The 24,617-nt window shown below is 35.2% G+C and overlaps 1 protein-coding gene across 3 annotated transcripts in view; it reads right to left on the bottom strand.

Annotated features, from left to right (window-relative positions):
- SYTL3 (synaptotagmin like 3) overlaps positions 1-24,617 on the bottom strand; it is a 117,598-nt gene that overhangs the window by 67,397 nt on the left and 25,584 nt on the right. For 2 of the 3 annotated variants that reach the window (XM_074187943.1, XM_074187944.1), the window contains 2 exons: positions 16,780-17,284; positions 12,299-12,517 (listed from right to left, as the gene is read on the bottom strand). In XM_074187943.1, coding sequence (XP_074044044.1) covers positions 12,299-12,517; positions 16,780-16,889 — 329 coding nt within the window. In that variant the 5' untranslated portion in view covers positions 16,890-17,284. Of the gene's footprint in view, positions 1-12,298; positions 12,518-16,779; positions 17,784-24,617 lie in introns of those variants that run through there. The other variant, XM_074187945.1, reaches the window with a different exon arrangement.

The raw sequence follows: 24,617 nt of genomic DNA, 5'->3' as shown, positions 1-24,617 counted from the left end.
TTGAGAGTTTTGGAAGGAAATTATGACAGAGGGGGAAAGTCTGAAGGGTCTCTCTGCCTGGAAGATTAGAAAAAGTCAGAGAATCAAATACTATAATGTATGTCTTTCACTATCTATATGACTGATGAGTTTCTTGGACCCAAATATCCCATTTCATTAAAATCAATATAGTTCTAGTTCAATCCCAGCAGGCACAATTATAAACCTGGGTCCATCAATAGAATGCTAGCTTCTTAAGGCAGGAACAATTTCATTTTTGTCTTTGTATCATTGGTATTTAGTACAGTGCTAGTCACAGAGCACAGGACTTAATAAATATTGATTGATAATTTGAGTGGTTAATCCCTAATATCAAAGAACAATAGGAACCCAATTTGCTTTAGGGACTAATCTGAAAGTTTGTTTCTACTCTGCTTCTGGAAATGTCAAAGGAATCCTATCTAGTTTGAAACCTAGTTATCCTAAATCAGATTCAGAAATGACCCAAATTCCCTGCTCAGTTTTGGTCAGTTTTGATCAGTCTTCCTAGAAATCCAGGTCCATCCTCTGATGACCCAGCATATACAACACTACTTTAAAAAAAATTCTGATTTCCTTTTTTCCTTCTCCTTTTACTCTTTCTCTTTCTTTGTTCATTCCCAACCCTTACTCACCATCAGTTAACAGCTAATAGGGGCCTTTTCTACTTTGTCCTGCCCTCTTACCTTTGCTATGTGAAATTTCTTATTAATTGCAACTCAGAGTCAAAAATTTTGTACTGAATTTCACAATTTGTTAGGTCTCCTTTACTTGAATATCTTTACCAGTAGTATTTCTGATAAATATCAGAGAGAAACAATATTAAAAAGAAAAATTTCAGGTAATTGTCATATTTTGGACTAGGAGAGAAAAGCAAATTTCTGAAGCTAGTCATTTAGTCTCTCCTTTTCTACTCCCAAACCTTTTAATGTGGTTCACTCCTGTTACATACATTGCCTATCTATCCAATTTCATAATTTTAAAGTTTTTTTCAATGAGGGTTTACTTTTCTCTTCTTTCTTCTTCCCTCTTTTGGGGGTGCAAAAAGAAAAACAAAATCCTTTTAACAAATATGAATAATCAATCTACCCATCTTAATCCCCTGTAATTGGGGATAGCTGATTTACACTATTAAAACTTATCACCTAAAAATTACCAAGGATTTTCAGGTCAATGATTTTTCTCATTAATCAACTAATTACTTAATTTGCTCCCATTTTTCCAGAATGACTTCATATCCCTTCCTCCTCAGACTTACTGTATTTCAACTAACATGGTCTATTTGCTACATGACAAGCTGTCCCTCATGCCAGAAATTTTCTCTTTCCTTCCTTCTCCTCCTGTAATCTCTCAGTTCCTTCAAGGTTCAATGGAAGTGCCAATTGCTTCATCATCAAGAGGCCTTCTTGATACTTTATGTCCTGTCCTATGCAATGACTCTGAATTTGTTATATGCACATTGGAAGGGACAGGGACAATTTATTTTTTGCCTTATCATCTACAATTCATAGTACGGTTCTTTGCCCATAGCATAAGTGTTTAATGGGTATTTTCATTTATTTTCTTAATTTTTAAAAACATTTAAACATTTTATTTGTTTTCTAATTATATACAATAGTAATATATACCCATCATTTTTTTCAAGACTCTGAATTCTACAATTTTTCCCCCCTCTTCCCTTCCCTCCCCACCCCCAAAGGCGGTCTGACGTTTCTACATTGTTTCTATGCCATACATTGATGTAAATTGAATGTTATAAGAGTAAACATAACCCCCTCCCAAGAAGATGGGAAACCTCAAGGAGAGAGAGAGAGAGAGAGAGAGAGAGAGAGAGAGAGAGAGAGAGAGAAAATATATTTCAGTCTGTGTTCAGATTCCAATGGCTCTGTCTCTGGGGTGAGTTGCTTTCTTTATCATAAGTCTCCAGAGAAGCTGCTTCAATATTTTTCCCTCAGTTGCTAATAATAGCAACTGAGGGAACTGGAAGGAAATTGAGAAATCACCTATTCAAATCCCTTCATTTTACAGATGTTCAAAATGTGCTAGCTGTACCTCTACTCTATTTCTCCCCACTCTCATTTATTCTATTCTCTCTCTCTCTCTCTCTCTCTCTCTCTCTCTCTCTCTCTCTCTCTCTCTCCTTTCATCCTGGCCCTGTCCAAAAGTGTGTTGTATCTGAGTACCCTCTTCCTCTTTCTTCCCTCTCTTCTATCACCTATTCCCCCTCATCCCATCCCTTTCCTCCCATCCTTCTCCAGGACAAGACAGATTTCCTCACCCTATTAAGTGTGTATGTAATTTCCTCCCTGAGCCATTTCTAATGAGATTAAAGGCTCACTCATTCATTCCCCCTTGCCTTCCCCCCTCCACTCCATTTAAAAAACTTTTTCTTGATTCTCATGTGAAATCTGTCAGCTTCTTCTTCATCTCCTTCTCCTTCCTCCCAGTACATCACCCATTGACTCCATCCCATTTACCACATCATACCATTATATTCTGCTCCTTCCTATGTCCTGTCTATATATGCTCCTTCTAACAGTTCTTATAAATGAAAAAGTTCATATGAGTTATCAATATCAAAGAGTTCAACATCATCAAGTTCCTCATAGTTAGTCCCTCTCTTCCACTCCCTCTATGGTTTACCAGCATCCTGTACTCGGAGATCAAACTTTTTGTTCAGCTCTGGTTGTCTCAATAGGAAAGTTTGAAAGTCCCCTGTTTCATTGAAAGTCTATCTTTTCCACTGAAAGAGGATGTTCATTTTTGCTGGGAAGTTGATTCTCAGTTGTAAACCAAGATCTTTTGCCTTCTGGAATATCATATTCCAATCCCTACGAGCCTTTAATGTAGATGCTACCAGATCCTGTGTAATCCTGACTATGGAGTCTTGGTAGTTGAATTGTCTGCTTCTGGCAGCTTTTAGAATTTTCTCTGATTTGGGAGTTTGGGAATTTGGCTATAATATTCCTGGAAGTTTTTCTTTTGGGATTCCTTTCAGGGGGTGACTGGTGAATTCTCTCCATTTCTATTTTACCCTTAGCTTCTAGGATCTCAGGGCAATTTTGCTGTATTATTTCTTGAAAAATGAAGTCTAGGCTATTCTCCTGGTTGTGGCTTTCAGATAGTCCAATAATTTTCAAATTATTTCTTTTGGATCTGTTTTCAAGGTCGGTTGTTTTTCCAATGAGATATTTCACATTCTCTTCTAATTTTTGGCTTTTTTGGAAGAGTTTTATTTCTTCCTGATTTCTTTCAAAGTCATCAGCTTCCTTTAGTTCCATTTTGCATTTGAAGGAGTTATTTTCTTCAGAGAGCTTTTTTTATCTCCTTTTCCAGCTGGTCAATTCTGCTTTTCAAGGCATTCTTCTCCTCATTTGCCTTTTGTTTTGTTTTTTCCAATTAGACCTAAACTGGTTTTTAACATATTATTTTCTTCAGTAATTTTTTGTATATCTTTCACCAAAACTTTTGATTTGGTTTTCATGATTTTTCTGCATTTCTCTCATTTCTCCTCCCAATTTTTCCTCCACCTCCCTTAATTGCTTTTCAAAGTCTTTTTTTGAGCTCATCCATAGCCTGAGCCCATTTTCTATTTCTCTTGGAGGTTTTGGATACAGAAGCTTTAATTTTGTCATCATCTGAGTATGTGTTTTGATCTTCCATGGGACTAAAGTAATTCTCTATGGTCAGATCCTTCTTTTTCTGTTGTTTACTCATTTTTTCAGCCCAAGAGTAATTTACAACACTTCCAAGGCTTTGGGGTTGTTTTTTTGGGGGGGGCACCCCACTGGGACCTTTATTCCTCCAAGGTCTTATGCTCTCTAGTCTGTGCTTTGATATGTAGATGGTTCAGTATTTCCTTCTTCCCTGGGGCTATAAGGTGGGATCCAGCTTGATTATTTAGTATGGAGGCCCAAACTGCAATATGTGAGTGTAGGAAAACAGCAGAGTCCTACCCCAGGGAGAGGAGAGAAATCTCTGCAGTCTTCCCTTGCTGCCTCTGGGGGTGCAGGCTGCTTTCTTCCGATTCTTCCGATTCCGATTCTGCAGCAGGTGTTCCTCACTCCACACTCATTCTGGTGGAGCAGAGTTCTCTCATCACCCCTTCAAGCTGTTGCAGGTGATCTCTGGGCTGTGCTGAGCTGGGCTGCGCCTTGGCTTTTTTTTATCCAACTTATCCAACTCCTGGTCCTGGCGAAGCACACCTTTCCCAATGAACTTCTAAGTTATGTTGGACTGGAAAAATGTATCACTCAGTTTTTTCTATGGGTTCTGCTTGCTAAATTTTGGCTAGAGTCATCCTTTATTTGTTTTTGGGGGAGTTGGAGGATCAGAGTTCTCAGGAGATGCTGCCTTCACGCTGCCTTCTTGGCTCTGCCCCCACCCCTTAATGGGTATTTTTAAGTGAATTAAGTGAAGTGGTACATATTAAATATATTCTCCTCATCCTCTCTGTAGCCTTTGACCCTTCCTTCCTGAAACTGTCTTCTCCCTTAATCTCTGTGACTTTTTTTCTGGTTCTTTTCTAACTCTAGATTTCTTTTCCCTCCTCCTTTGCTGACTCTTCTGTCTTCTTCTAACCACCCCTTGCCATAACTATTTCCCTGTCCTTTGTTCCTTCAATAATCTCTCTCACTGGGAATACCAATGAGAATGGCTGAACAAATTGTGGTATACTAATGTGATGGAGTACTATTGTTCTGTATGAAATCACAAGTGGACAGACTTCAGAAAAGACTTGCATGAACTAATGCTGAGAGGTGTGAGAAGAACCAGGAGAATATAGTACATATTAGCAGGAACTTGTGTGATGGACTCAGCTCCTCTCAAGAGTTTAGTGATCAAGGACACTTCTAAAAGACTCATGATGGAAAAGTCTTCCACAGTCAGAGAATAAACTGGAGTCTGAATGCAGACCAAAGCATACTACTTAAAAATTGTTTTATGTTTTCTTTTCTTTCTTATGACTTTTTCCCCCTTTTGTTTGCCTTTCACAACATGATGTGATTGACATGTGTGAGTTACACATTTATGCTTTTTCTAGTGAAGAGTATTCTGGGCAAGGCATTCTTCTCACTTGCCTTTTCCAGAATTGTTCCCCTCCATGGCCTGATTGATAGGAAACAGGACTATTGGAGGTGGGTCTGACTGATGTGGGAGTGAAACCACACATTACACATGTTTGTATATGTATAACCTACATCAGATAATTTGCTGTTTTAGGGAAGGGGGAAGAAAGGGAGGAAAGTAGAAAAATGTGGAACTCAAAAATCTTACAAAAAGATGAATGTTGAAGACAATTTTTGCATGTTATTGGAAAAAACTATAATAACATTTAAAAATATTCTGTTGTCATCATCATCATCATCATCACCATCCTGGATATCAACATGGCTAGGTTTGCAAATAATTAAAAGCCAGATTCTAATCTAGACCTTTCTGACTCTGAGTCTAGCCTTCTATCAATGATATCACACTACTTCTGTTACTACTATTTGGTGAACTACCACATTTGCATCTATAATTCTGACCTATACTCTGGACCAATATTTACAATAGCTAATTGCAGTAATCCATTTAATTATCCTAACATTAGTTGCTTTTATCATGCCATTTCCATTTTTAAGAACATATAATGGCTTCCAGTTGACTTTTGAGACTTTCCATAATCTACTTCCCTCAGTGCCTATCTACCTTTTGTCCCATTCCTCTCCAGATTGCAACCTCTACCCTAGTCCAAGACCTCTACCTGGGGTTCCCTTCACACACAAGCTCATTTTTATTGCTATGCCTTTGCCTAAGCCCTTCCTCTTAACCTAAAATGCCATTCTCCATATCAACCTACCTCCTTCCTTAGTAAATCTAGATCTTGTCCATCCTTCAAGGATAAACCTGAGTTTCTCTTTCATAAAGTCTTTTCCATTATTGAAATTATTACTGATATTTCCCTTTTCTGAACTCCTGGTACCCTCCCAGTCAGCAGTTCATAATTTTAAGCATTTTGTTGATTTCTGATTTTTATTATATATTAGTTTTCTTTCCCCAAATAGGTTGTACACTTCTTGAGAACAGATAATACATCTTCTTTGGCATCTCCTCTAGTTTTTAGCTCTGAACACAGATTAAAATTTGCATACACAGTCTAAGTTTGCTATTCTTAGGCAATTTTAAAGTTACCAGTTTTTATTAGTGCTGCCCTTGCAGTTATAATTTAAATTTTCTTGTCATATGTCTTTCCTTATTTTACAACTGATATGAGAATCTTTATCCAGAAAGCAAATGGCAATCCAGAAAGCAAAAAGTAATGTAAGACAATAGCTGATACCAAATATTGCCAGGCTTTTAGAAGTTTTAACTTTAGCCTTCAGTAATTTTTTTTAAAATTCTTTCAGAGTCAAAACATAGTATGCAAAACCTACTAAGAGCAAATTTTTTTCTCTAAAATGAGGGAGTTAAATAGATAATTACACAACTTCCCACCTGATTATAACATCGATATAATAAATATTTTGGTAAATGTTGAAAAGGCCTATGAGTAAATAATTGAAATGAATGCATCTCTCCTTCAATAGCAGCACCTCTGCAAGTTCACTATTAGTATTGCAACTCTCTTGTGTATTTTGAAAAGTCTTGTTTCAAAATAAGGAAGCTGGGGTTTTAGAAATCACATCTCATGTACTAGGAGGATAAAGCTTTAATGACATCTAAGCCCAAGTATAAAGATTTCAAAATGGCAGTCTTCCTGGGAGATTGCCTCACTGGTTGTTCAGTTTTGATTTCAGCAAGTCAACTCTGAGGAGCAAAAAAAAAAATCCCTAAGCATTATTTGACACTCTTTTCTTCAAACTCAATGATATTCAACCTCAAAAGATAGTGTCTTTTGGTCTCTGAAATTGAAAAAGATGATCTTAAAATTCTTTTTAAACCAGGGTTTTTAGAACTTTTTAAATCCTAGATCCCCTCTGGCAGTTTATTGAAACCTAAGGACCTCTTCTCTAAATAATGTTTTTTGAATTCATAAAATGAAATACTTAGGATTTTAAGATAAATTAATTATCTTGAAAACCAGTTACCAAAATGTATATTTTTTAAAAATCAAATTCACTGACCCTGGATTAAAAACTCCTGTTCTAAATATTGTCCAGAGCAAGGACTTAGCCTCCAGTTCTTTCTCATGAACTTGGTCTGCCATAATACCTTTGTTTTTCCTTCAACAGATATTTAGTTAGCTGAAATTAAGTCTGGAGAAAACTGAATGGAGATAAAGAGGTACTTTACCTCTGTCATTTGATCCTTAACCCTGTAAGGCAGTTTTCTAGGTGGAGCATTAATTAGAGAGGGAGCACAGGGGGTGGAATGTGATATAGGTTTGAATTAAATACACCTTTGATCTTAGGACATCTTTGAATTCAGGATTCCTTGAGTATAGTTGTTCTGGGAGACAGAGACCCTCCTCAATAAAATACCATGGGCCCAATTCTGTGCCATCCTTATCAAGGAATATGAAGTGAGATATGGAGACTGGACTGTTCTTAGAGGATGGAGGTTTCCCATGGCAAGGAAATGGGCTGCCTAGACAGAAAGCTCCTCCAACCTCATTCCAATGCCTATACCCTGAGCCAAAACCCTGCTTGCCCATGCTAGTTTGGGCTTTGTTTTGGTTATTAAGCACCAATTTGGTTATTAAAACACCAAATCCAAGAAATGTGATGTGTAGAAGGGTAGCTGTGCCACAAGAGAGACTTGAAATGGGAGGCACAGAGTCGGGAGACACCAGTTCAAATGTAACCTCAGACACTTCCATGATATTGGTTAAGTTATTCAACTGCTCAGAGCCTCAGTTTCTCTGTCTATAAAATGACTACAACCTGCCTTACAGTTTTATTGTAAGGAGCAAACTACATGATGAAGAGAAAGGGTTTTGCCCTTATAATGTTATAAAAATATGAAATACTAAAGATCATTTGTTGTTATTCAATTGTAGCTGACTCCTTGTGTTCCTATTTGGGGGTTTTCTTGCCAAGGATACTGGAGTGGTTTGCCATTTCTTCTCCAGGTCATTTGACAGGTGAGGAAACTAAGACAAACAGGGTAAGTGACTTGCCCAGGGTCACACAGCTAGTAAGTGTCTGAGTCTGAATTTGAACTCACAAAGATGAGGTATTTTGATTCTAAGCTCAGTACTCTATCTAGTGTACCACCCCTTCTTCCCTGTTAAAGTTCATAGTAAATTGGTATAATATAGAAACAGAGAAGAAAGTTCCAACGGAAGTAGGTTAAACAATTTCACCTTTCTTTCTTGACTGAATGATTGAAATGGATGAAGTACCTAAGAAGCAATTTAAATAGATTTGTGTCATGATGTCCATGAAGATAACATTTGAGGATATAGAAGTTAGAATTCAACTGCTACATACACAATATATTAATGTCCTTAATATTCTTATTCCCAATGGGCCACATATAGCTATCATTTATTTACTTAGGGAATGTTTTTAAATCCTAGGGTTACAAATTACTTTCCCAGACTCATATTGTCAAATTCTTGCCCTTTTTCTTATTTTCTACTTTGACATAAGACACAGACCAAAATGCTGAAAAGCTAGTGAATTATACCCACAAATTTATAATAACTTATGCATTCACTCTTTGATGATTGGTTGGCAGACTGTGATATAGGTTTGACCTAAATACATTCATCTTAGTATATCTTTGAATTCAGGATTCCTTGAATGAATAACCCCCCAAAAGGAAATGGAAAAATAATTCCATATTTTAAAAACAAAAGAAGATAATAAAGTTTTCTAATTTCAAAACAAAGTATTTCCACTTTTTTGCATGCATTTTTTCCTTACTACTTCATAGGTTACTAAGAATATAATCAACTATTGTTCTTTAAGTTTGAGGAAAGAACATTGTCCCTTTGGGGTCAGATCCAGTCAATCATTCTGTGTAATTACTGTTTGAAATCAGAGAGGCAGCTTCTGCTTATAGTATTAAAGCACTGGAGCAGGAAGGTCTTTCAAAATGTCCTCCTGATTTCACATAAAAACCCTAATCACAAACATGCAACCTCTCTTAGAATGAGGCTTGATTGGTCTTTATGTTCACAAACCACATTTTCCAGGCATCCCTTAACACAGACTTAGAACCTAGTTGATCTCAGGCAAGTTGCTTAGGACTTCAGCTTCTTCATCTGTAAAAATCATCAAAGTCCATATCAAGAATGATGGATTATATGTCAGAATCCTCGATTCAAATCCCTGCTTTTCCACTTATACCTTGTATGACCTTGGGCAGAAGAGAAAAATCTCTTCCCTGAGTTTTAGTTTCCTCCTCTATGAAGTAATAAGATTGGTTTCTGATACAGAGGTGATGAATTTGAGATTTAATTTTCATACATCAAAAATGTGAAATTTTTTTGCTTAAAAAAGCAGAATTGAAATAAAGAACATTTTGGTTCTTTCAATTTTTTTTGAAAGAGGAAGAGGAGAAAAATGTACAAAAGAGAACAAGAGGGAAAGTCTGTAGGAAACAAATAAGCAGATTGATTTTGAAAATAACATGTTAAACCTAAGGGAGTGTCCATCAATTGGGAAATGGATGAAAAAAACTGTGACAGAAGAATGTAATGATATACTGTTGTGCTAAAATAAATGATGAAAGGGTTGGTTTCAGAGAAGACTTGTAGGAACTGATGCACAGCAAAGTAAGCAGAACAGCATATGAAATAACAACAAAATTACAAATGCAAATTTCATAATGATGACCACTACAACAAAGATTCCAGAAGACTGATGGCTAGTTATTTACCTCCCAAAAGAGAGATGATGGACTCATGCTACAGGAGACAGAATGAGACATATATTTGGATATGACCAGTGCAGAATTTGTTTTGCTTGACTCTGCAAATTTGTCATAAGGGTTTTTTTTAATGGAGAAGAAAAGGGGGAATAAGAGGAAAAATATTCTCATTGAAAAAAATAAAATTTAAAAAGTCTTTAAAAGTGCATAAAGTGCAAAAAAGAAAACAACATTAAAAGATTTTATTATAAATAAAGAGAAGTCAACAAATTGTACATTACTCAGATTTTCAGCTTCATGTGCAGAACTTTTTCTATTCTATGTTGTATATAAAAACACTCCTCTCTTTTGATGCTTAAGTTAAGAATATTTTTTAAAAATAATAAGTCTATGAGCTTATGACAGGGTGACCTTTGAGGCCTCCTCTAGTTTTGTCAGTCTGCATTTCTACTTGTATTCTATCCTGATATCTAATTGTGTCTGGGATGTCACTCTGGGTGCTTACAGGGGAACCAAACCCTGGTAGATCTTTCCAAGCTGGAAAAGTTTGAATGACCTTGCAACACAGGAGAATTCTGTCATCCCATATCCAGCCTGCCTAGGTCTGGAGAGAATCCACACCAGGTGTTGAATTTATTTGGACATAGCAGTTCATCAAGGTGCAAAAAAGGATGCTGTGTGACCTTGGGCAAGTAAGTCACTTAACCCCATTGCCTTAACAAGTAAAACCACAAAAAAAAGAAACTATGTTCTAATGTATGTTAATATGGATGCAATGTTAATTTACCCCTCCCTTTATTTGTGTTTTTCACCTGAAAACATTTTTATTAGAACATTAGACAGCTAAATGGTTCAGTGGAAAGAGTCCTGACATGGAATCAGAATTCCTGAATTCAGACCTTTTCCCTGACACTATGTCACCTTGGGCAAGTTATTTAACCTATCTAAATCTTGGTTTCCTAATCTGTAAAATGGGGATAATAATAGCACCCACCTTACAGAGTTGTTGTCAAGTTCAAATGAGATAACATATATATATATATGCAACTTTCCACATTGTAAAGCTGTACAAATATTAGCTCTTATTTCACGGATGTTCCTCTTGCCTTGGGACCATAATGCAATTAGTAGGTATCATGATTAGAGAGCTGGAACTGAAGTCAGCAAGATTTGAATGTTACCCACTGCAGATGTGTTCAAAACACCTGGCAAAGAAATGCTGATTTTCAGCTACTTCTGCAGTATGCTTCTCCAACCCTCAATTCTTTAGGGTCATTAAATTATCAGAAAGAAAGAAAACTGCACAAAGTAAAAAGGGGGAAGAAAGAGCTGACCCACAGATGGATTCTAAGATATGGTTTTGCTTTGATTCAGTAAAGGAACTTACACACAGCACCATTTATCTAAGCACAAAAATTAAGTCAGAACAATAAAGGTGAACTAATTCAAGTAGGTCTCCTGTAAAGTCTTATCTCAATTTCCTGAAAGAGGGCAGCCCTACTGCAAGCACCATTTTACAGAAGCACCAAATTGAGGTACTCAGAAATCCAAACAACCTAAAGAAATCAATAGTCCTTGGTAAAAGACTTCTAGTCAAATCTATGTTTACTAATTTGACAATCAATGAATATTTATTAAGCACCTGCAATCTGCCAGACACACTGTGCTACATTCTGGGGGATACAAAAAGAGGCAAAAGATGATCCTTGCCCATAAGGAGCTCATGACCTAATGACAAAATGTTGGCAAGTGACCATAATTTTCAAGTTTGATTTTCTTCAATTTTTATTATCATAGGATCACAAGGGTGGAAAGGACACCGAGTGTTCCAGAGTCTAACTACACCTGATATCTGATCGTGTCTGGGATGTCACTCTGGGTCCCTACAGGGGAGCCAAACCCAGCTTGGAAACACTCTCTACAAAATCTCTGACACGTCCACTTATAGAAATATAAATCGCTTCATGCCATGTTCATGTAATTTGAAGGGCAGCCTTTTTGTTCTCTTGGTCACCCTTTTCTGGACACTCTCCAGGTTGCCCAGAATAGAACTCCAGTTGTGGTCCTACCTAGGTTGAGTATTGTTGGACAAGTGTCTTTCTTGTTTTTGGACATAGCTTCTTTTAATATAGCCCAAAGTCACATAAACACAACTCTGTTATATTGGTGACTCACAGTGACTTGAGATTCACTAAAATCCCCAGACCAAGAGATCACAAGAACCATTGTCAAGCCATGTTTCCCCTCCTGAGGTCTTGTGCAGTTGGTTTTGTTTTTTAACCCAAGTCTAAAACTTTACACATTCCTATTGAAAATCATTTTATTAAAAATGGTCCATTACGATAAGCTGTCAAGCTCTTTTGGATGCCACTGATTTTGTTGCTGCCCCTCCCAATTTTATGTCAAATGAATTTGGTAAACATAGCAACAATCACTAGTTTTCAAATGACTTGGTTAACCAATTTAAACTGCTCACCTATCAGCAAAGCAGACAGTGCACTTCCACATGTAAGTCTTCCTCAGGAAGACCCGGCACTCAGAACATACTCGATGGCTGCAGCCCTGGCATACTCCTCCTCGGTTTATCACCAAGCCCAGAGGCTTCTGGCACCGGGCACAGAACTTCTCTTTGTATTCCTGACTTGTGTTCTTTGCAGGTCTCCATCGAAGATCTTGTAGGTGCAATTTCAGTTTCCTGTGAACCCAAGAAACCAAATGATAAAACATAATGTGGCACAAGTTGACACCTATCCCTCAATCTGTTTCAACAGGGTAATTTTATTCCAATCCCACTCCCTCCTGACAAAGCACCTAGGAATACAATAGTAACATAGTATGATATGTTCTAATATATAACACATCATAACATGATTAATATGATACACATCATAATATAATTATATATCACATATTACACTGTATTTCATATTATAAAATAACATATTATAATAATTATGTAATATATCACATTAAACAAGTAAATGTGTGTTTCATATTATAACAGAATATTATATGGTAATATTTTATATAACACATCACACACATATGTAAAATATAATGTATATAATAAAGTACATAATATAACATATTCCATGTAGTTATAAATATATATTGCATATTATGGTGAAATAATATAATCATTTCACATAATATATTTCATATACATAATAATATATTGAATTTTAGATATTACTAGAATGTATAATAATAAATAATAGTAATTCCATCATCACTACCAAAAAAAAGACAGTAGAGAGAAAGAAAAGAAATACATGAAAAAAGGCAATATAGTATTTTTGCAAGGAAGAGACAAATTTGCAATTCCCTAATACTAAGAAACTAAAGTACTATTAGCTTAAAGTGATTTTTTTCCTCATAATAAGCTTATAAGGGAAACAGCACAATTATGATGATCCCCATTTTATGGGTAAGTAGGTTAAGTGTCTAAAACTTTTTTATTGCTATACAAATCATTATGCCAAGCATACCTCAAACCTGTCCCCTCCATCAAATATTTATTAGGTACTTAATAATAGTTTTAAAAAGTAACATGGTATGATTGAAGATTGGCCTCTGAGTCAGAAAGACCTGAGTTCAGGTCCCACCTCTATACTGGCTGGGAGACCCTGAGTAAGTCATTTACCTTCTTAATACCTCTAAGTTGAAGAACAATTGCTGATCTACATTGGTAGATGAAATTGAATGAAATTGAAAGCCAGAACAAGCGATAACAGCTTCTACTTATATAGCATTCTATTTATACAGCTTACAAAATATCTTCCTTTCTAAAACCCCTTGAGAAAGGCAGTACAAATATCACTTCCATTTTAGGATTGAGGAAAACAAGACTCAGGGAAGGAAGGTGACTTGCCCACAATCTCACTGCTAGGATCCAGAACTTGTTGACTCCATCTCACTTTCCATTCTGCTACACTGACTGTGCTTGGGTTAGGGGCATGAAAAAGATGAAAAAGAACATTGGGGAAAGGAATAAATTTATATGTTGCCAAATACTTATGGTATTTATGGTATTTAGAAAAAAAACACAGAAATCAAAGCCATATTAGGAATTTATTTTAACCCCCCCAAAAATATGTATTAGGTTGGGACACTCTGAGAGCAGTCTTCTTTTAGGCAAGTCACTGCTTCACTTTAGGTTTCAATTTTATTATTTGAAAAATGAGAGGTAATCTCTAAGTTTGCTTCTAGCAAACAAAGTAAATGTCTATCAATGATAGATAAATGTAATGAAGTATAATTATGCTATAAAAATAATGATTATGATAGAGTGAAGCACAGAAACAGTAACATGAAAATTAACTGATAGCAAAAGTGAAGTAAGGAGAACCAGGAAAATAATATATACAATGACTATGAAAACATATATGGGACATGGAAAGAAAAAAAAACAAACTGAATGCTACAGAATTCTAAGCATCTAACTTAGTCTCAATGGAAGAAGATGAGAAAGTACCTCCCCCACAGAAATGGAAAATTATGCACTACATATAATATCAGACTTTCTCATTATATTGGTTACTTTTGTGAACTTACACACACACACACACACACACACACACACACACACACACACACACACAAACTTCGTTTCAATTTTATTCTTTTTCTATTATTCTAGTTCTTTGGATGAGAAAGGAGGAAGCTACATTGGACAATTAGATTACATAAAAATAAAAGATTTCAATAAAATATATTTTTAAAAGATTCTTTCTAATCCTAGAATGATAATTCTAGGATTCTAGGATTCTTTTTTCTCCTCAACAGCTATTTATAAGACTAGAAGACAGTACTAATGCTCCAAAAAATGGCTCCAAGCCACTGACAGTTCCCAGATAAAAGAAAACCTGATCTCCTGTCACTCTACTCACTGATGCAGAAACATCTCTGAATGCATTTGGATAGTTTTCAATAGTAAGAATAGAAATAAAAATGGTACTCTGGATGGCTTCCAGATAACCAGAAAATTTGAACACCCCTTCTCTGAGTATTCAGATTCTGCAATGACATTATAAGTAGATTTCTTTCTTCATACTTTTATTCATTGTATTGAAAAGTCTCAAACTTCTGTCCCTAGATATGATGAAGAAAGGATTCATTGTAGCTCCCTCTTCTCCCCTTAATACCACATCTCATTCAAATGCATTAAGGAAAGCACAAAGCACCAAGATAATAGTGGGTTTGTCTAAGAATTCAGAATGTATATGCATATGTATTTACACATAGCCTACATCTATTCAGTTATGAGTAGAAAGGTCAGTGGATTTACAGACAGAAGCCTGGAGTTCAGGTTCCATTATTATGTGTTTGATTTGGGAAAGTAATTTCATCATCTGTATGATTTGGGCAAACAATTTCATCTCTTATAATCTAAGTTTCCAAATCTGCAAGATGGTGCTACCACCTGATGAGTGCCAAGGTGAAGATTCAATTGGATTTTGTTCATACATTTTTATATAAAGCACTCTGTAACTTTGAAGTATTTCACAAATGTGGATATAGTTTAAATATATAATAATATTATCTTATTAAATGATAGTGCTTGTTAAATAATGAGAAAATGCATATAATGACAGAAGGATGGAAGCAGTTTCTAATCACAATTCTATTATAAGTTTACATCTGTACAGATAAAGGAGATTTACATGTAATAATCCCCTTCCTCTTGGGAAGCAAAAAAGAGACAAGAAACACTAAAAAAAAAAAAAAAAAAAAAAAAAAAAAAAAAAAAGTTGCCTCCATTCTTAATGTCTCCTGGCTGCTTTCTCTTTTCATTAACAATTTCCCAACCCCATTCCTAAGCCTTGCCTCTCTGGACAAGAGAGTACACAGAATGACTCTGAAGGGCAGATCAGTGATTTTTATGAAAAGGTCATTTCTTTATATTCGCTCAATCTCTCTTCTCAATGCTACTCCAGTCTTTTCTCCTTCCAATTCAAATGCAAACAGAAACTTATTTAAAGGTGTCAGAAAAGAAGATGTTATTTAGATACCTCTCTGCATCTCAGTTTTAAAATGAAGAAACTGGACTTAATGAATTCTAAGATTTAAATTATGAATAGTATAAAGCAGAGCAATCGGGGGCCCTGGATTTGTGTCCTGCCTCTTTCACTTGCTAGCTCAGGGTCTTTGGGCAACTCAATCTCTCTGAGACTCTGCTACTTCATCTATAAAATGAGATTAATTTAAATGATTTTTTAAGGTCTCTTCAAGATTTAAATGCATAAAATCCTCCATATTTCCCTTTAACTGAGCCAAATAAATGAAGAAAAAACTAAAAAAAAATGAAAATGCAAGTCCACAAATTGTAGACTATTTTAGCTCCTCTTTTATCAGACGATGGGTATGGGGAAGGAGAAGTGTTAGGTGCATATATAAATAAAGTCTTATCTCCCTTAAATCCAGGAGTTATGAAGTGCCTCAAAAATGAAGAGATATGGGCTTTGGGCTGACAAAGTGTTCCCTGTCAAACTGGGTGTTTCCCTGAGAGTTGTTTATGGGAATGAATTGGCATCTCACCACCTGAGTTGGCAGCCTATTCAGCATCAGGTTCCAAATTTCACTCAAGCAGCTTTGCACATTTAACTAATAAACTCCCAATTCTGCCACCAAATACTAGAGTGAACATTCCTTAACCATAAGGGTACTTGCCCTTTGGAGTACATTAAGGAAAGCCCCAGTCACCATTTTGAAAATGACTAAGAAAGACATGTCTCTAGTTTCCTGCCCACTTTTTGAATTCAGATGGACTAGGATGGTGACCTCCATCCTAATTCCTTCAGTCTATGCATTTTCTCATAGATGAAGAACTACTTCCCCAAGCAAGCCACTGCTTGTTAGTTTCTCTAAAAGAAGCAGAAAAGAAAAAAAGTACAAATAAAGGCTGACACCAAGAAATAGAAAGCAAAACCATGACATCATGTTCAAATGCCAACTTACCTTATCCTCTCTTCCTCAACCTTTTGCACCATCTGATCTCGGTATAGGACCTGAAGTACCATCTCAAGTTCCAGTTCCTTGAGGGAATTCAGATTGACTTCTTGGGTCATCTTCTTTCCTTTTTTTTTTTTTTTTACCAGGTCCCAAACTTGGTTAATTTTGCCTCATTCCACCAGTTCCCCTTGTTGTTTTGGCTTCACGCCTCTGAAGAATAGTGACTAAGAGTTCTTGAAAGAGCTAACCTCTCTTATTTCATTGGTGATTGTGGTTTTGTTCTTTGTTTTTTGTTCTTTTTTTTTTTCACTGTGTCATGCTCTTTGGGAGGGGAAAACATCAAGAGATTGTCTCTGTTTAAGTCATTATTTCCAAAACTTCTCTAGCACCTGGTGAATGTTTTCACTGGTCATCCTTCAAAGACAAAAACACCTCCACCGCGTAGAAGTGGCTCCAAAAGCAAGTTGTGGTCCCAAGTAGATATTTTGGCAAGGAAAAAGTAATCTGTGAGCTAAGGGAAATAAAAAAAGGTATAGAAATAGCTTGTTTTACTTGCAATACTTCATTGAGTTCCCTGTGGCTGGCAAAGATTAACCCTGTCAGGGATAATATGGACAGTAGACTTGCATGGGATGGGAAGTTGGACTAGAAGACCTCTAAATGACCTTCCAAGTTTTTAAAGTCTATGTCAGTTGTCATGAAAATAAAAAGAAAGTCTGGTTCAAGAAATATAGAAAAAAAAAAACAAAGGAAAAACATTTTTTCTCTCATTTTTCTTCACCTAGAATAACCAAAGCTTTACTAGACAAAGGGTGATATGTTACACACAAAGATGGAGCTCTTTTTTTCTGATTTACTGCTATGTATTTTCAGAAGTATTAAATAGATGATACTATATTTTAATGAACAATAGCTTGCTTAAATTTTAATTCTATGAATATGTATGCTGGGACCTTAATAGTCAAGTATAAAGAACTATATAAAATATGACCTTCCTGAACCTCATATCAAAGTATTAGGAATTAAAAAAGAAATATTCTTAACTAATCACTCAATTATTATATCAACATATCAGACAATACCATAATAAGCTTTGTACATTGTTGATGCTTAATAAAAATATTTCTTGAATATAATATTTGATACTAAAATCATTTTAACTAGTTACTCTAATTGGAAATTGAGGCTATAAAGATATTTAGAGGCATGAGGAGGCAAGGAGTCATCTTTATGTGGCAATTCTATCAATTATTCATGGGCTTTCATAGTTTTTTGTAGACTGTCATATGAATCATGCCTATCTTACTTCTGTTGGAACTAGATAAAAGGTTTTGCACATATTCTGCTTGCTATCTTTTCAAACAACTTCTCGCCCACATCCCCTTCCGTCCTTTCCTATACCTACTTAAAATAAAGCCAAAAAGGCATTTAGTTCACAGTACAATGGACAAATATAGGCTAATTAATTCATTTCATCAGATGTATTTGCTGCAAGTAAGCATTTAATACAGAGATTTTATCTAGCAAAATAACTACATTAGACCTCTTTTGTTCTCTCTCCTTTCTCAAATGACCATGCTAATGATTATACTTTTACTTGTTGCATCTCCTGTCATTCAACTAGCATTTATTAAATGGCTATTATGTGCTAAGTTCAAGGCAAAGCAGTCCCTTCTTCCAAGTAACTCACAGTTTAATGGGATTGCAGTGGAGGGAAATATTCACAGAGTATATAACAAGATTTCAAAATTAGTCAACACAATTATTGCTATTTTATAGAGAACAGGGGATTCTGGAATGAGGATGAAATCATTTCTTTACTATAATGTCTCTCTCAATTCCTTTGCTCATTGAGGAAGTAGACCTCTGGGAAAATTTACCTCAGCTGGGAAGTGATCAGAAGGGGTCTGGTAAGACTTAAGAGCCCATAGTTGAAATGAGAGTGCCAGAGGATGGTTTAGTTGAATTCAGAGCCAAGAAGGTGCAGTTGATATTGGTTTTAAGAAGGGTTCAGGGGCAGCTAGGTAACACAGTGGACAGAGCACTGGCCCTTGAGTCAGGAAGATCTGAGTTTAATTCTGGCCTCAGAGACATAATACTTAACTAGCTGTGTGACCTTGGGCAAGTCACTCGACCCCATTGCCTTAAATAAATAAAAAAAATTTAAAAAGTCATTAAAAGAAGGGTTCAAAGGATAGGTCTGATTTCAATCTAACTCTTTGTACTTTCTGGTGCAGCCCTCCCAAAGGGAAAAAATGAGTTTCATAGACATTGGCTAATAATTCTGCCTGAGAGCTATAGTCCCTTCTGCCTAAACACAGAATCTCCAACAGATGATTGAGGCACAACTCTCCCTAAAGATGGAACTCAATTAAAGATTGCAAAACAGAAGTTCTTTAAGTACTTGTATCCCTAGTATTCCATGTGGTATTTGGTACATTAGAAGCTCATTCATTTATTCTCCATTTTTAAATGTCTGATATATAATTCATATGGCAGTACACTCAAGTCCCTTCTTCCCACTAGGTAGGTATATATTTCTGGAGGAGTAAGTTTAAGGTATAGTAAAGGAATACACTGTGATTTAATTAATTAAACACTGCTGTTTATTTGAAATACTATAAACTAAGTGAATATTATGAATCACTGGGAAAACTAAAATATATTTATTAGTAACTGTTCAGGAGTATGCTTGGGGAGATTTTGAACCACAAATACATAGAATCCAATCTAATATTAGAAAGGTTACATATTTATGTGAGACAATAATTTCTTAAATGATAAATCTTATGACTTATTCTGTCTTCATTTTTGTTGAACACTGCAAAATTAGGCACTGTTGTCTTCCCTGTACATGTGATTTTGTAACACTGCTCTGCATTGGTTTCCTCACGTGGGTCTATTTTTTTCTTCTTTTTCTGAGTAGCATTTTTATTTTTTTCTATCCATATACACATGTATATTTTTAAATTACAAAATTTCCTTCCATACTCCCTTCCCATACCCTTCCCCTCATCAGCAGTCAAGTTAGCAGTGAACATACATATTTCTGATAAACATGCTTATAGAGTAGCCATTTTCAGTATGAAGAATTAGGATTAAGGGAAAGAGATATGTAAGAGATAATTTTTATAAAGTGTTCATCACATTCTGAAGGGTTTTGGGGTTTTGGTTTGTTTTTCTCCCTCTGGATAGGGATAATATTGTCCATAGTAATCTAATACAGCTGTCCTAGCTCTCTGAACTGCTGAGAGGAGTTGCTTCCATCAAGGTTGATCATTGCACAATGTTGTTGTTTTGCAGTTTATAATGTACTCTAATTCTTTTTTGGTCATAATGTTGTTCTCTTGACTCTACTCCCTTTGCTGAGCATCAGATCTTGTAAGTCATACCATGCTTCTCTAGAGTCTATAGGACAATAATATTCCATAGTATTCATCTAATTATGTGCCATTCTCCAATTGATGGGCATCCCCTCAATTTCCAATTCTTTGTCACTGCAAAAAAAGCTGCTATGAATATTTTGGAACATGTGGGACTTTTCCCAATTTTTTATGATTTCTTCTGGATATAGGACTAGAAATGGAATTGCTAGGTCAAAGGGAATGACTTATTACTCTTTGGGCATAGCTCCATATTGTTCTCCAGAATGGTTGGATCCACTCACAAATCCACCAACCATGCATTAATGTCCCAAACCTCCCACAGCCTCTCCAGCATTGATCATTTCCCCTTTTTCTCATCTTGGCCAATCTGATAGGTATGAGGTGATACCTCACAATTTGCATTTCTCTAAACAATAATGATTTGGAGCATTGTTAATATGATTATATATTATATAGTTTCTTAAATTGAAAATTGTCTATTCATATGCTTTGACCATTTATTATTTGGGGAATGACTTGTGATCTTATAAATTTGATCCAATTATCTATATATTTTAGAACTCAGAATTGTGAAAATTGTTTCCCACTTTTCTGCTTTTCTTCTAACTTTGGCAGCATTGATTTTATTAGTGTAAAAACCTTTTAATTTAATATAGTCAAAATCATTGATTTTGCAGTTTATAATGTACTCTAATTCTTTTTTGGTTATAAATTTATCCTCTTTCCATAGATCTGATAGAGTGCTTCTTGGTCTATTAATTTATCTATGGTGTCACCCTTTATGTCTAAATCCTGTACCCACTTTGACCTTATTTTGGTATAGGATGTGAGATATGGATCCATGCCTAGTTTTTGCCATATTATTTTCCAGTTTTCTGAATAAATTTTGTTACATAGTGAGTTCTTATTCAAGAAGCTGATATCTTTGGGTTTGTCAAAAAGTAGATTGCTGTAATCATTTACTGTGGTTTCTTTTGAACCTATCCTAATCTACTGATCCATTACTCTATTTCTTTTTTTTTAAGGTTTTCAAGGCAATGGGGTTAAGTGGCTTGCCCAAGGCCACATGGCTAGGTAATTATTAAGTGTCTGAGGCTGGATTTGAACTCAGGTACTACTGACTCCAAGGCCTATCCACTGCGCCACCTAGCCGCCCCATTACTCTATTTCTTAACCAGTGCCAGGAAGTTTTGATGACTGCCACTTTATAATATAGTTTTAGATCTGGTAGAGCTAGGCCACATTCCTTTACATTTTTTTTTCTCATAAGTTCCCTTGCTATTCTTTTTTTTTTTTAGGGTTTTTTTGCAAGCCAATGGGGTTAAGTGGCTTGCCCAAGGCCACACAGCTAGGTAATTATTAAGTGTCTGAGGTCGCATTTGAACTCAGGTACTCCTGACTTGGTGCTCTATTCACTGCGCCACCTAGCTGCCCCTTTCCCTTGCTATTCTTGAATTTTTGTTACTCCAGATGAATTTTGTTACTATTTTTTCTAGCTTGGTAAAATAGTTATTTGGTAGTTGGATTGGTATGGCACTGAAGTAACTTAATTTTTGGTAGAATTGTCATTTTTATTTTTTTAGCTCAACCTAACCCCAAGCAATTGACATTTTCCCAGATATTTAGATCTGACTTTATTTGGGTGAAAAGTGCTTTATAATTGTGTTCATACAGTTTTTGTGTCTGTCTTAGGAGGTAGATTCCCAAGTATCTAATATAGTTGCTTTTTTATTGTAGTTACTTTAAATGAAATTTCTCCTTCTATCTCTTGCTCTTGAGCTTTGTTGTTCATATATAGAAATGCTGATGATTTATGGGGGCCTTATTTTATATCCTGCTACTTTTCTGAATTTCTTGATTATTTCGAGAAGATTTTAGATGATTTTCTTGGGTTCTCTAAGTATACCATCCTATCATCTGCAAAGAGTGAAAGCTTTGCTTACTCATTGACAATTCTGATTCCTTCAATTTCTTTTTCTTCTCTTATTGCTATAGCTATAATTTCTAATACTAAATTGAATAGTAATGATAACACTGGGCATCCTTGTTTCACCCCTGATTTTATTGGAAATGTTCTGAGTTTATTCCCATTACATATAATATTTGTTGATGGTTTTAGATAGATAGTATTTATTATTTAAAGGAAAAGTCTAGTTATTCCTAAACTTTCTAGAGTTTTTAATAGAAATGGGTATTGTATTTGATCAAAGACTTTTTCAGCACCTATTGAGATAATATTATGATTTCTGTTGGTTTTGCTATTGATATGTTCAATTATATTGAGTGTTTTCCTAATATTGAACCCTTCCTGTCTTACCTGGTATAAATGCTACCTGATCATGGTGTATCATCCTAATAATAACTTGCTGTAGTATCATTGCTAAAATTTTATTTAAGATTTTTGCATCAATAGTCATTAGGGATATTGGTTTATAATTTTCTTTGTCTTGGTTCTTCCTGGTTTAGATATCAGCACCATGTTGTTTTCATAAAAGGAGCTTGGCAAAACTCCTTTTCCTAAATTTTTTTTTTAGGTTTTTTTGCAAGGCAATGGGGTTAAGTAGCTTGCCCAAGGCCACACAGCTAGGTAATTATTAAGTATCTGAGGACGGATTTGAACTCAGGTACTCCTGACTCCAGGGCTGGTGCTCTATCCACTGCACCACCTAGCCACCCCATCTTTTCTTATTTTAAAAAATAATTTATGCCAAAAGGGAATTAATTGTTCCTTAAATGTTTGGAGGAATTCACTTCTAAATCCATCTAGACCTAGAAACGTTTTCTTAGGGAGTTTATTGATGGTTTCTTTAATTTATTTTTTCTGAAATGGGTTATTTAAGTAATTTATTTCCTCTTCTGTTAATCTGGGCAGTTTGTACTTTTGTAAATATTCATCCATTTCACTCAGGTTATCCAGTTTATTGGTATACAGTTCAGTAAAGTAGCACCAAATTATCTCTTTAATTTCCTTCTCGTAGGTGGTTAATTCACCCTTTTCATTTTTGATACTGGCAATTTGGTTAGCTTCTTTCTTTCTTTTTAATCAGATTAACCAATGGTTTGTCTATTTTATTTGCTTTTTAATAATACCAACTCTTAGTTTTATTTATGAGATCAATTATTTTCTTGCTTTCAAGTTTATTAATCTCTCCCTTAATTTTCAGTATTTCTAAGTTGTTACTAAATTGGGCATCTTTAATTTGTTCTTTTTCTAGCTTTTTTTTTAGTTGCACACCCTATATTCATTTGATCTCTTCTTTCTCTATTTATATAGGCATTTTAGAGATATAAAATTTCCCCTCACAACTGCCTTGGCTGCAACCCATAGATTTTGGTATGATGTCTCATTAGTATTATTTTCTTGGATATAATTATTATTTCTATTATTTGCTGATTGATCCACTCACTATTTAAGATGAAGTTATTTCATATCCAATTAATTTTTAGTTTATCTTTCCCTGACCCTTTATTACATGTAATTTTTATTGTATCATGATCTGAGAAGTGTGTATTTATTATTTCTGCCTTTCTGCATTTGATTATAAGATTTTTGTGCCCTAATAAATGGCCAATTTTGAAAAAAGGTATATTCTTTTCTATCCCTATTAAGTTTTCTCCAGAGGTCTATCATATCTAATTTTTCTAGGATTTCATTTACCTTAACTTCCTTCTTGTTTTTGTGCTTAGATTTATCTAGCTCTGATAGAAGGAGATTGAGGTCCCCCATTATTAAAGTTTTGCTATCTATGTCTCCTTGTAATTCACTCAGTTTTTCCTCTAGGAATTTGGATGCTATATCACTAGGTGCAAACATGTTTAGCAGTGATATAGCTTCATTACCAATGGTGCCTTTTATGAAGATGTAGTTTCCTTCCTTATCCCTTTTAATGAGATTGATTTTTCCTTTTCCTTTATCTGAGATCAGAGTCATTACCCCTGAATTTTTTACTTCAACTGAGGCATAAAATATTTTGCTCCAACCTTTTCCCCTTACCCTGTATGTATCTCTCTGCTTCAAATGTGTTTCTTGTAAGCAATATATTGTAGGATTCTGGTTTTTAATCCATTCTATCTGCTTCCATTTTATGGGAAGTTCATCTCATTCACATTTATGTTTAAGATTAATAATTCTGTATTTCTCTCCATGCTATCTTTCTTAATTTAATTATTTTTCTTTTTCCTTTCCTCTTATTCCTCCTCACCAAAATTTCACGTCCTTTCCCCTTTTATTTTTCTTTCAAAATTTAACTTTCAGTTTATTTTCACTTATATCTTTGTCTTCACTTTTATCAGTCCCTTCTTCCTGGATCTTTCCCTTCCCCACCCCCCTTCCCTGTAGATTAGGATAAAATTTTAAACCAAGTGGGAATGGATCTTATTCCCTCTCTGAACCAAATCTATTGAACAGAATTTACTCAGCATTCACACTCTCCCTTCTTTCCCTCTAAAATATACATC

This window comes from Macrotis lagotis, chromosome 5 (assembly GCF_037893015.1).
Source record: "Macrotis lagotis isolate mMagLag1 chromosome 5, bilby.v1.9.chrom.fasta, whole genome shotgun sequence".
NCBI classification, from domain to species: domain Eukaryota; kingdom Metazoa; phylum Chordata; class Mammalia; order Peramelemorphia; family Peramelidae; genus Macrotis; species Macrotis lagotis.
This window is presented reverse-complemented; position numbering and strand designations above follow the sequence as displayed.